General features: G+C 37.9%; 1 protein-coding gene across 5 annotated transcripts in view; it reads right to left on the bottom strand.

Moving 5' to 3' along the window:
* Positions 1–1,749: 1,749 nt before the first annotated feature.
* Positions 1,750–12,733, bottom strand: part of EPS15 (epidermal growth factor receptor pathway substrate 15) — a 61,260-nt gene continuing 50,276 nt past the window's right edge. For 4 of the 5 annotated variants that reach the window (XM_063139015.1, XM_063139006.1, XM_063139031.1 and 1 more), the window contains 5 exons: positions 12,040–12,109; positions 10,084–10,160; positions 7,379–7,541; positions 6,613–6,779; positions 1,750–3,998 (listed from right to left, as the gene is read on the bottom strand). In XM_063139015.1, coding sequence (XP_062995085.1) covers positions 3,852–3,998; positions 6,613–6,779; positions 7,379–7,541; positions 10,084–10,160; positions 12,040–12,109 — 624 coding nt within the window. In that variant the 3' untranslated portion in view covers positions 1,750–3,851. The remainder of the gene's footprint in view (positions 3,999–6,612; positions 6,780–7,378; positions 7,542–10,083; positions 10,161–12,039; positions 12,110–12,733) is intronic. The other variant, XM_063139039.1, reaches the window with a different exon arrangement.

Raw genomic sequence — 12,733 nt, 5'->3', positions numbered from 1 at the left:
GATTCTCTCTCCCCAACCTTAAGAGTCAATCAGCATTCCATATCCACGAGCATGCTCAGTCCTCACTGGGTGTTCTGGTTTTTCATCAATTTTGTAGATGGATACCGTTGTACCCAATCTTGAGCTACATTAAAGGCTCTACATTAAATGCTTTAGTTTATTCACTAATTTCTATGGGCAGCTTTCTTCCATACCTGGAGACACTTAAAAATGATTTAACCAAGAATTTACTGATTCAGATGAGGTGATTCTTTATGCCTGTATGTTTTTTGTCTTCCTCTTCCAGCCACTTCATTCTTCTTTCTCTCCCTACTCTACCCCACCCAGTCCATCAGTTAACCCCCCTTATCTCTCAACATTCCCTACAACTGAGTTATTATGAGACTCTTCAGGGGTTTCCCCCCACTTCCTTAGAGGTGTGTGTGTGTGGTTTAGTTTTGGATACGTAAGCATGAGCAGATTTGAATCATTATTATTACACATGATATCTTCCATATCTTACACAACAGTGAGTTTGATGCTCCCATTTAGTGATAGTACCATCTATTAACATTCTCAAGAACTATAAATAATTTTACACATTCAGTGCATTATAGAAATACCTTCTTTTTGACCACTTTTCTGACCATATTAAAAGTTTTGGAAACTTCAATTACCTTGCCTCTTATGGACACTGGAAAGTCCTTACTGAAATGTCTGATGATCCAGTAAGTTCAGTATCAAAGCAACAATAGGTTTGAATCAATGTTTCATGGAAGGCAATATTAAAACTATATAATAATGAACTGATCTAAGAAAAGACTTTTAGTTCCTTGCTTTTGAGATGTGAATTCTTCGTAATAAAATTGTAAAGTTATAAGAATTTGAATCTGTGAGCTGGCAAAAGGTACATTAGAGAAGATGTCTAGGGAAGGGATAGTCATAGGGCTGGGGGGCGGGCAAGAATGGTTGAAGGGACAATCAGTAGGATGACTAAGCAAGCAGTAAGAGGTAGCGATAGATCAAAAGCCAAACTAAGTGAAAAGAAAATTGTATGCTGCTGGATATTATTATTATTTACCTATTACTGACCTAAAAAAGTTGACCCTGTATTTTGTCTACTAGGACAGCAGTGCCAACTCCCTGAAATAGCACCTGAATTGATCAATCTTCCATTTTGTGTTGAGGGGCCTACAAGCTGTTTTTAAAACACCCAGCAAACCCCTCCAAAGAGAGAGGAAATGCATGACACAAACAGCATTCATTTATAATGCATATGTTTGTGTTCAAAAGCTGGCATATTTGTAATTTAATTTATTTATGAGCACAGAGAATGGACAAATATCAACAGAGTCATATTTGGATAGCTCACCAAAAAAGAATCCCAGATCCATATCACAATACTTAACTATTTTAATTTTAGAAGTGACTGAAACTTAAAATATAGGTTATAATTGTTAAGTTTAAATGCACAATGGTTTTGCTGTTTCAAAACTAGCATGGGAACATTAGGAAGAGTTTTGGGTACAGGGGTTCATTTTTTGTCTCCTGTCTATAAGGTCTATCCACCCTGAAATCTTGGAGTAAGATATGCTACAAATCCAATACAGCAATATTACAGTTGAGCTGCTTCTCATATATACACTTTTAGGTACAAAGTTCAGTTCAAAATAATTTTCAAACTTGAGAAACTCATGTACCTGTAATGTTTCCATAAGACATTTTTACTGCTTGCTACAAGTTAAAAAAAGAAGGAAATACAGACCCATCTTATATACTTAAAGTGTTTTATTCATAATTACAGGCTATTTTAGAATTTTTAAACAAAGGTCTATAAATAGAGGCTAACCCCACCTGAACAAGTTCTTAAAAGCCTTTTTAAAACTTTTAACAGTAATGCCGCTGAAGCGGACACAGCAGTGGTTTATTTAGAAACCTTCGAGTAGAGGTTCTGTAATCAGTCAGTAACATGAAATGTAACATCAAGTGACTCAGAACTTTCAATCCTATACAAGAAAGCTTGAATATATATATATATATATATATATATATATATATATATATATATGACACATACACACACACGAGAGAGATTGTATTGGTCCACCAAGTATACAGTTAACAAAAAAGAAATTTATGTAGTCCAGTTAAACATACAATATGCATGGTTAATGTTATTACAAAGATTGTGTAGATAAATTATGGATATTAATACTTGAAAGACGTTTTGCTAAATTACTTTTTGATTAGGTGTTTTCAAATGCTCATTTCCCAGTGCAAGAAAGAAAGTCTCAATTTTTTTGAGGAAAACTCAGGGAAAACTATCATATTCAAAAGATTCTTGCAGCAGCATCCACAGGTAACTGGAGTTGTTTCAGCCTGACAGTGGTGACTATGCAACTCTTTGCAGCAGGACAACCACTTTAAAACTTTTTATTACAGGTACAAACACCACAGGTTTGGGGGCGGGGGAATCCACCAATTTTGTAAGGCTGTAGCCTAACTGTGCATGCATTTAGAGTGGAAAAACAGTCATTTGGAATGGGTTTATCACTCTGCAGAACGGAACACATTACACAGAAGAGGCAATAAGTTACTTTCATTAATACTCAATCTTACTTGGACTCAGTGACCATTAAACGATATTTCAGTTTAAGGTGCAACTATCAGTTGGCATTCAATAAATTATGCATAACAGCAACTGTCTGTTGTAAACTATATCTTTATGCAGTCTACTTCCTACCCTATTTCAAATTCAGCTGTCAACTTCCCAGTTTAGCTGCGTATTTCACAGAAAAATTTGGCTCAAAGCAGTGGGGCATCAGATTTCCTGACAGTGAACTTTGCCAAACAGTTTAATTTTACAAATTCCCTTGGAAAAATCCTAAAATTTCCAGTTTTTAAAAGCTGACTGAACAGGCAAAATGACAGTTAACAGTTTCAGACAATACTTATTGCATCTGGAACCCTAGACTTTCTATTAGACAACCAGTCTAGCATTGGAGCCTTCATTAAAAAAGAGAGGAAAACAATAGTCATAAAAGTACTATATATGCTCAGAATCAGTTGCCATCATCTCCGTAAAATGTACGATAAGCTTCTAATACCTGTGATAACCAGACATGAACATTTCAAGCAAAAGGCAGGATTATCAGAAATTTATAGTTGCCTGAATATTTGCAAGCTAGCTTTTTTTTATAACTATAATTTGGCTGGCTGTATGACCAGCTTTGCGTACAAGTGAAAATATGTTTTGCTATCTAGACCATCTGGGGGAACAAAAACAATTCAGTATTATAGCAATTTGCAAAAATGACCCTTCTGAAGAGACAGCTAATCAAGACTTGTAACAAGCCATCTAGTCATTTTTTAAAAGAGAAATCAGTAACATACAACCTAGCCATCAGTATAGGACTAAAGGCTTTACAATGCACTGATTTCATGTAGTTACATGCACCTGCACATTTTAGATCTTCAATCCTACAAAAAAAAATATCAGTGCAATGAAGAAAATGTTGAGACATAATTGCCTTTTGAGACCTTTCAAAAACAGACTGCTGTGCCTCAATATTCTAATTTTAAAATAGTATCGAGTTGTCTTTTTGCATTAAAAGAAGCTACTTTGGTGTAATGGTTTATAGTACAGAAGAATTCGAAGATAAACACAAATGGAAGTTCGCTATATTAAAGAGTTGTCAGATGAGATTAGTGAATATAGTGAATATGAAAATAATACAAGATATTCAGTTGCTCAAGAATCACATTTGCAGGAATTTAAAGCCTTTTGTACTTCCCTGTTCATATGTCATTCTGATTAGCTTTACAAACAGCTTAATTATCCAGGGAAAGGGAGAAATGGTTGAGGCAATTCTTCATGCTTCTGATATTTCAGATTTACTGAGTGCAATAGCAAGTTCTAGATCTTCTTGTTCCTGTTGTTTTAACCTTGCAAGTCTCTCTTTCTCCTCTCTCTCGCTTTCTCTCTTTGCCCATTCAATCATGTCTTCTTCAGTAGGATACTAAAATAGAGAAGCCATGGATTTGTTAACTGGAACAGCAGGTAAAAGTTCTAGGACTGGATCAAATGCTGTCATTCCACTGACAGATCAGTAACTTCAATGGAACTGGGAGGGGGAGTGATTCCCCTCCCCGCAGCCCCCTACATATCCTCAAATTCTGCTCTGGAGGGCTGGGAACCCCACCAGCAGAAGTTAGGGCAGGGCATAGAGCTGCAGGGGGAGGAGGGAGGAAGTTCCATCATGTTAGCAGATGTCCACTCCTAGCATTACAATGGAGTTAACCGCATATGTTTAAGCAGGATTCTATTTTGAGTTGATTCATGTTATTGTTAAGTATCACTTAGATTTGAGATAGGTATTTGGTCTGTATCTAAATTTGGGGGTTTTTTTATAAAAAGAAACAATAATATTTTACTTTTCTCAAACCATCCAAGGCAAACTGAAAGTGTGCCTCTGGATTTAGCTTGCAAAATAGCATGTTCCTGATAAGAGCGTGCTGCTCAATGTTTGGCACAGCCAGTTTAATGTATTCAAGTCAATTACAGAAAATAATTATTTTAGAAAGCAACACTTATATTATTAACATTATCTAGATATTTAAAATCACAGAAAGCTTTGGATCACAGGTTTAGTTTAACGAAATCCCTACGAAATCATCATCAACATCGTTATGGAAGGAAAACAGAAAGTTACTTTTCCTTCCTCTAAAGCTTATATCTCAGCTCTAAAATAATTTCAAATGACTGCCATACAACAGAGCAACACAAAGCTCTTAAGTCCACCACCACCACCACAACTGCCAATTAACAAAGTACTAAGATTAAAACATGATTCAGTTTACTAAGGGCAAGTATGCAGAACTATGTGTAGCGCATAATATATTTCATCATTGTAATTTATCTTCTCAGGTGTTGGAGTGCTTTCACACAGCTGAGGCAGGTGCACTAACTGTGCCTGTTCTTTAAAACATGGGGTCTGGCCATGATAATATATGCCTTAGTTTCATCTCTGTAGCATGCTCTATACGGGGCTGCCTTTGGTATGGTATGGAATACAGTATGGAAACTGTAGATGGTCCAGAAAGAGAGTGGCCAGATTACGGACTGGGGCTAGTTGGGAACATGCCATTCCTTGTTACAATAGCCTCTCTGGATGCCAATTTGTTTCCAGGTGCAATTAAAAGTTCTGGTTATGGTTTTTGAAGCCTTACATGGCTTGGGACCAAGTTATCTGAAGGACCACTTCTCCAATCCAAGCCTGGTTGGGTATTAGGATTATCGAGAGGCCCTTTTCTGCATCTGGCCAACTTCAGAGGTTTGTTTAGTAGAGATGTGAGAGATGGCCTTCCCAATGAATGTTGCCCCCAACCTGCTAGCAGGCAAAGATGTTGGTTTAGACAGATCTTTGGACTGTTAGGTTGATTATGTTCTTCTGGCTCATGATGGCAGATGGTTTCTAGTGCTTGTTTTATATGCTTTTTATAGTAGTTCTATTGCATTTTATTATTTTTGTAATTCTTATTTTTTATTGCTGTTAAAACACTTAGGAGCAGAGCAATTGTGGAAAGGCAGGTTAAAAAATTAAATAAAATACATACATACACGGAGGCAAGTATGCTTAAATATTTGGATATGCTCTCAGAGCTTGACCCAGAGAGCTTTTACAAAAGGTTTTTTGTTTGTTTGTTTGTTTTTGGAGGGGAATTAGCTTCATGTTTGTTCAGTTTCAAACTTCTAGGGGTGTGCACTTGTGAGAGTTTACTTGAAAACCACTCGGTACTACTAACAGGGAATTGGTGGTAAGCTGAGCCAATAGCTCAGTGCCTTATCATAAAATTCTCTCAGCCACCAGGTGTTTAAGCCTTCGCTGAAGTCTATGGCTTTTCTTTGGCTAGGTCTGTTCACTTTCTTGTGCCAGCCTACCAAGCAAATCAGAGTCCACACCAGCCTTCCTCTACAATCAAGGCCTCTCCACCTTCCACCATTGTTCTTGGTCTTAGGGATGCCCTGCCTGTCAAGCCTGCCACTGTGTCAGATGTCTGGGCCAGAGCCCTTCCCCAGACTACTCTTACAGCAGAGGTTGCACCTGGGTATTACTGAGTGGCTGGTAGCCAAGAAAGGCACTCGGGGACAAGAACTCCTTGTTACGCTATCAATTTATATGTATGAGTCCTAAATGGGATTAAGTATTTCAAATGGTAGTTACAAGTATAACGTAAGGTCTGTACTGTTTATTTTCTAACTGCCTAACTGTGACATATGGATGGGTATAAACTGTTCTGCAGCTTGATATACAGACACTAAATCCCCAAGGCACAATGTGCAATTACAGTTTAGTAAAAAGACCAGGAAATTTTCAGAGCAACAATTATTCATGTGAAGTTAAATAATACATTAACGGGCAACAAACAATATGCTCTAACGGGCTGCAAATGCCCCAGATGTATGGGATAATGCACTTTTTAAGAGAGGCAGTACTAATATTAGAATGTACTGTATTGATGCATTGCTGTATGGAACCCATTGCACTCATTTCAAGTTTATAGTAACATTCACTGTTCTTTACAAAATAGTCATTAAAGTGAATTTGATGCTTCCCCATCCTGTTTACTTACAGCACTGAAATTAGCAAAATTGCTGGTGTCCATCTCTTTGCACACACCAGTGGGAGCAAATGGGTCAGCTTCCTGTTCTTTGGGACCATCACAGCCTGGGAACGGCTGGAAAGGATCATTCAGTTTAAAGGAATCTGAAGACTCCAATTTGTTGATAGGTCTTTTTCCTACATCAAAATAACCACTTTATGAATGTGGCAGAAATATTTACCGAGTGTACAACAGTGTTTTAGAATACACCATCCTACTATTTAGACAAAAAATGCTTAGTATTAGTCATCATAAATAAATGTGGTTCCTAAAATCTTTCAATTTTTTTTCAGAATTTGGGGTGTCTTTTGTGTGTGTATTCATTTGCCAATATTTCTGTTCTGTGAATGGTTCAGTGTGGGCAGGAGCCAGTCCGTTCATTTAGATCAGAGTGCTTGCTTTAGCTAATTTTAAAACTGCTGTAAGCTGGCTTGTTTATCAAATTTAAATTGCTACCCAGGAACCAGCTTTTACAACTGTTATTGCAATTTAAAATCACAGCCTTTTCTCCAATTTATGGCTCGAGACATATATATTTAAGAAAAGATGACCTGAATTAGGAAGAATTACTTACACTCTCTAGTAGATGTTATATAAATCATAATTATTTTATAAGCAAATTACAAAACATTAAGGAAAACAAGAAGGGAAAATCACAGAACACTTCTCTTACACCCATAATTACATCAAAAACCACCACCACCACCACATAGAGAGACGTAATGCTGCCTCTTACCAGGTGGGGGAGGACAAGGTCTGGTAGGTGTTCCAATTTTGGGAGGCAAAGCAGGAGGGACATCTTCATTTTTGGCCGGAGGTTCCTCAAACACATTTTTGGTTATAACCACATTATTGAGAGAGCCTGTTGTCGATGAACTAAAGGGATCTTCATTGTTTGCCTTAAAAAAACAAGAATAGGAAAAAACATTTTTTCTGAGTTATGATCTTTGTTTTATTGGTTGGTTAACCATAATAAACATATACCTCCTTCCACCATCACTGTTTAAGAACATAAGAAGAGCCATGTTGGATCAGACCAAGGTCCATCTAGTCGAGCACTCTGTTCGAACAGTGGCCAACCAGCTGTTGACCAAGGAACCCACAAGCAGGACATGAGTGCAACAGCATTCTTTCACCCATTTTCCTCAGCAACTGATGTAGATAGGTTTATTGCCTCAGATACTGGAGTATATAGACACATAGGTATCAGGACTATTAGCCATAGATAGTCTTCTCCAAAAATTTATCTAACAGCCTTTTAAAGCCATTAAAATTGATGGCAATCATTACATCTTGAGGTAACAAGTTCCTTAGTTTTACTATGCGAAGTGTTAAGAAATCCTTTGTTTGAACTGTCCTCAATTTTCCATCAATCAGTTTCATGGGATGACCCCATTAGGTTCTAGTATTATGAGAGAAGGAGAAAAATGTCTCCCTATCCATATTCTCTACACCATGCATAATTTTGTACAACTCTATCATGTCTTCCCTTAATTGCCTTTTCTCTTAGCTAAACAATCTCAGCTGTTGTAACCTTCCCTCATAGGGGAGATGCTCTAGCCCCTTGATCATTTTAGTTGCCCCTTTTCCAGCTTTACAATATCTTTTTTAAAAAAAGTATGGTGACCAGAACTATACATAGTATTCCAAGTGTGGTTGCACCACTGGATAAAGGCAGTATGATATTGGCAGTTTTATTTTTAATTCCTTTTCTAATTATGCCTTACATGGAGTTTTTCTTTTTTTACAGCAGCCATACATTGGGTTGACATTTTCATTGAGCTCTCCACCACAACTGCCCAGAGAGCTTTGCCTATGGGGCAGCATACAAATGCAATCAATCAATCAATCAATCAATAATCCCAGGAACTCTTTCTTGGTTGGTCACCGCTAACTATGATCCCATCGGGTCATACTTGGTTGGCATTTTTTTGCCCCAATGTACATCACTTGATGGAAGGAGTTAAGCAAATGAACTATTTGCTTAACTCCTTTCATCACAGCTGTGTCCTCCCTATAAACCACTAATAGATAAATTCAAAAGATTCACAAAATTCGTGTGATTCAAAGTGCTGGTGTAGACCTTTAGCACACTATATCCAGTTACCTGGAAGTAAGTCCCATTCAACTTAATGGCATTTACTTCTGAGCAGACACGTATAGGATTGTACTGTAAATGGTCTGGGTCCAGTATATCTAAAAGAATTGCCTAATGAACCTGTGCAAGCTTCAACATATTCCTTGAAGGTTCTACTCTGTGTCTCCATACCATTATGGCATATTTGCAGGTCAGGACACCTGGGACAGGGCCATCTCAGTTGCAGCAAGATTTTGGAATTCTTTCCAGGGGAAATTTATTCACAGAACCCTTCCACACACTCTCTGCTGGCCTTTCAATGCCTGGTAAAGATTGTGTTTGGGGGACCTCCAAATTGGAAGGGAATTCCTTCCATAGCCACCCTACTGAGCTCCTTCTGTGGTTTTTTTAAATTGTTATTTACTACTGCTACTTTAGTTAGTTATTGGCTGATTATTTTAATCTTTTAAATATAAATTTAGAGTTTAATATTGGCCACCTTGTGGTTCAAGAACTGGGATAAAAACATTTCAACCAAGTGAAGTACATTTGAGAAAACTGGTCAAGTTATTTCTCTGCAGCATACCACTTCTTGTAAAATCAAAGTAATGCAGCCAGTCAGAAATATGGCCTTCCATGCTGTCTTGCAGCTACACAGTTCCACAACAGTTAAGGAGCATGGCAGATTCGTTGCTCTGGACCAGCATGAACCCCATGTGCGTAAAGTGGCTTCCATATACTTGTAGTGATTTTCCCCACCAGTGCAAGCATCTATGCTGCACCCAGAGTTTCATTTTTTCAACAGCAATTCCACTGTTACAGAATGTACGAATCCAACCCAAGTCTTGGCTGAATGCTTTGCTATTGTGAGAATGCCCGGAATTTAACAGCTTCAGAAATAAACTCAACAGCATCCACTCTAAAGAGGATATATCAATCTTTGAATGGAAGCAAAAGGCAGACTAGCAAGCAATACTATGCAAATGACTATAGTCACAATAGTGTAGTTTTCCATTAATTGCATTGCTTACACAGCAATTCCCCTCCTTATTGTTTTATTATGATTTTATTAGAATGTAAGCCTATGCGGCAGGGTCTTGCTATTTACTGTTTTACTCTGTACAGCACCATGTACATTGATGGTGCTATATAAATAATAATAATAATAATAATAATAATAATAATAATAATAATAAAGCAAGTAATTCCAACTCAGAACCAATCTGAGAAGTGATCAACCTGTTGATTTATATTCAACATTTGCTGAAGTTTTGTTTTGTACTCTAATAGGTTGGAGCCTCTAGTGTCTTAGTTACTGTACCATTTGTATACTTTTTCCACAGGCATTAATCACTTCAAATTACCTTTGATAATGTGCTGAAGTCAGCAAAACCACTTCCAAATGATTCATTTCCAAACAAAGAGGCAAAAGGATCTGCAGCTAAAGCAAGCAAAAGAGCAAAAGAGTAGAAAAATTAAATTCTGGCTAACTAAAGAAAGAAGAGATTGGAAACAAGTCAATTTATTTCTTGAACCATTTGTAACTTAAGCAAGATATAGGCAACACCTGTGTAGGACTGAAAGTCACCTGCCTCAAGCTTGCTTAATAACATGAAGTTAAATTAAATGACATTTGAAGAAGGCTGTGAAGCTCAATCCAAAAGGTGGCAGGAGTTACCTTTACTCCTGTCATACTTCGCCAACTCCTCAAAATTCACAATTCAAAGTCTTGAGATTAGCTTCACAAAACTTGTGTGTCCACTGACTGCCACAATGAAATGTATGGCATTTTGAAGTTTGAAAGAGTGACATATTGTTAGGCAGACGAGCAAGAGACTCTGAATGTAAATAATGGTTTTCCTGAATTAGACCAAGGGTCCACGTACTCCACTGGTTGGGCTCTAACATGGCCAGCCGTATTACATAGGAAGTTCACAGGTAGGCCCTGATGCTGTGTTTAGCCCTGAGCAGTACACTCTAATAATGGAAACTCCACATAGCTTGTCATGGCTACCATCCATTACTAAGTCTACCTTTCATTAAAAAGAATGGAGTCCTTCTAAAAATACTCATCCAAGCCTATTATAAAGCCATATCTTATGGTTATGGATTCCACAGTCGTATTAGGTGTTGTCTGAAGAATTCCTTCTTTTTGGCTGTCCTGGATATTGATAGATGGATGAATGCATTAAAATCCAAAGTAACTAGGATTGGTCAGAAGGCCCAGCATTGTAACTTATTAGGCTATTGAGCTAGTTGGGCAGATATGGGCCATAGCTAGACCTAAGGTTTATCCCTGGATCGCCCAGGGGTCAAATCTGTTCATCTAGGTGACACACAGGGGATCCAGTGCTCAGGCAGGGGCGAACCCTGGATGATCCCAGCATAAACCTTAGGTCTAGCTGTGGCCATGGTGTACAGGTCAATGATCCCATTGGTTTCCACTAGCTGGCTACTCTTGTAAGCCACATGCAAAGCCTCTTTTAATAGCGTGGGTGTGGGTGGGAGACTGCCTTCAGCACATATTGCCAACCTATGTTTAGACTCCTTTTCATGCCCCAATGGCTATTTATCTTTTAAATAACTACTTTCTAAATTAAAAGTTGTGCAATTCGTGGTGGGGAATCTCTTTCGGCCTGAGTGGTCAAATTCAATTTCTGAAATGCTCTCGAGGGCCATATTCCAGTGGTTGGCAGGGCTGAAGGCAAAGAGGCAGAGCCAAAGGCAAAAAGGGTTAGACCAAAAGTACAAAAAAAAAAAGGAGCAGCATATTGAAGTTTACAGCTCTTACTGCCAGCATTAAGCCTCAGAAGAGACATTTCAATCTTTTAGAACAGTGAAACAAAATTCAGGAAACTACTAAATGGTCAGTGCTTGGGAGAAAGAGGGTGCAGCCATGGGAAGGAGGCATGGTCATCTGGGGAACCCTGGAGGGTCAAATTGGGACTCCAGAGGGCCAGATTTGGCCCTGAGGTTGCCCAGCCCCATCCTAGACAAACTGATGCACCAAGCACAACGTTAGAAAAACACAGTAATTAAAAAGTAGTGTTGCAGCATTCTTACAAAAAAATTGGACAGCATCCAAGAAAAACCTATGTCAGAGAGATACCATGTTTCAGGATGCTGGAAAATATCTACAGAAATAAGGACTAACCATGGTTAGGAGATAGGCACCATGGTTAGGTGACTGAGCTTGATTAGTTTTTACAAACTTGAAGAGATGCACACTTACATGAACACTGTCTACACACAAGATAAGCTGCAGGTAACAAAAGTTTTGTCTATATATTTATTACTTAGGGATACCTATAATTCCTTACCTGGATCACTTGATGTAGTAACAGCATTTCCACCAGGAGCGAAAGGATCGTTATGCTTCAGTGTTTCGGTCTAAAAGTTAAAATCCATTAAGGTTGCTTTTTGCAGACCATCAAGATTCTCAGTGTTAGACAAGCTAATCTTTGCTTCAGAATTAATATTTTCAGGCCTGCACGTCACCTAAATTTCTTGATTTCTAAAAGGTTCCTATGCTCAAGTAATCATTAGTCAATCAATGTTTGCCAAAGAATATAGAAAAGTTTGGTTTGGATCCCAATAACTAGAACCATCTCATAACAGTATAATTTCCATTAATTCATACAAAGTTTTTTCAAAAGAAACTGAACACCCATTAAGAGCGAAATCTAAATATTTAGCTCCCTTCTTCCCTTTTCGTTACTACTTCCAGCTGTTAGTATTTAAACTTTTCAGAAAGCTATTTTCAAATGAGGAGTAATAATAAACAAAAAATTGTTCAAAGCAGCCAGGATACAAAGCTACCTATTTAAGTCTCATGATCAGAAGACAAAACTTCAGAGAACTGCTGGGTAGACCAAGCCATCTGACAAACAAGTTTATCCAGAGGCTATTAAAGCACCAACATTCTGAAGAAATAATCACCTGGACATTTGCAAAACCAAGTCATACTGCACATGTAAGTAGCTTCCAAGTAAGTTCACCTTTTAAAAAGTGGGA

Source organism: Elgaria multicarinata, chromosome 1, assembly GCF_023053635.1.
Source record: "Elgaria multicarinata webbii isolate HBS135686 ecotype San Diego chromosome 1, rElgMul1.1.pri, whole genome shotgun sequence".
In the NCBI taxonomy this organism is placed as follows: Eukaryota; Metazoa; Chordata; class Lepidosauria; order Squamata; family Anguidae; genus Elgaria; species Elgaria multicarinata.
The sequence above is the reverse complement of the archived record's forward strand: the minus strand, read 5'-3'. Positions and strand labels throughout refer to the sequence as shown.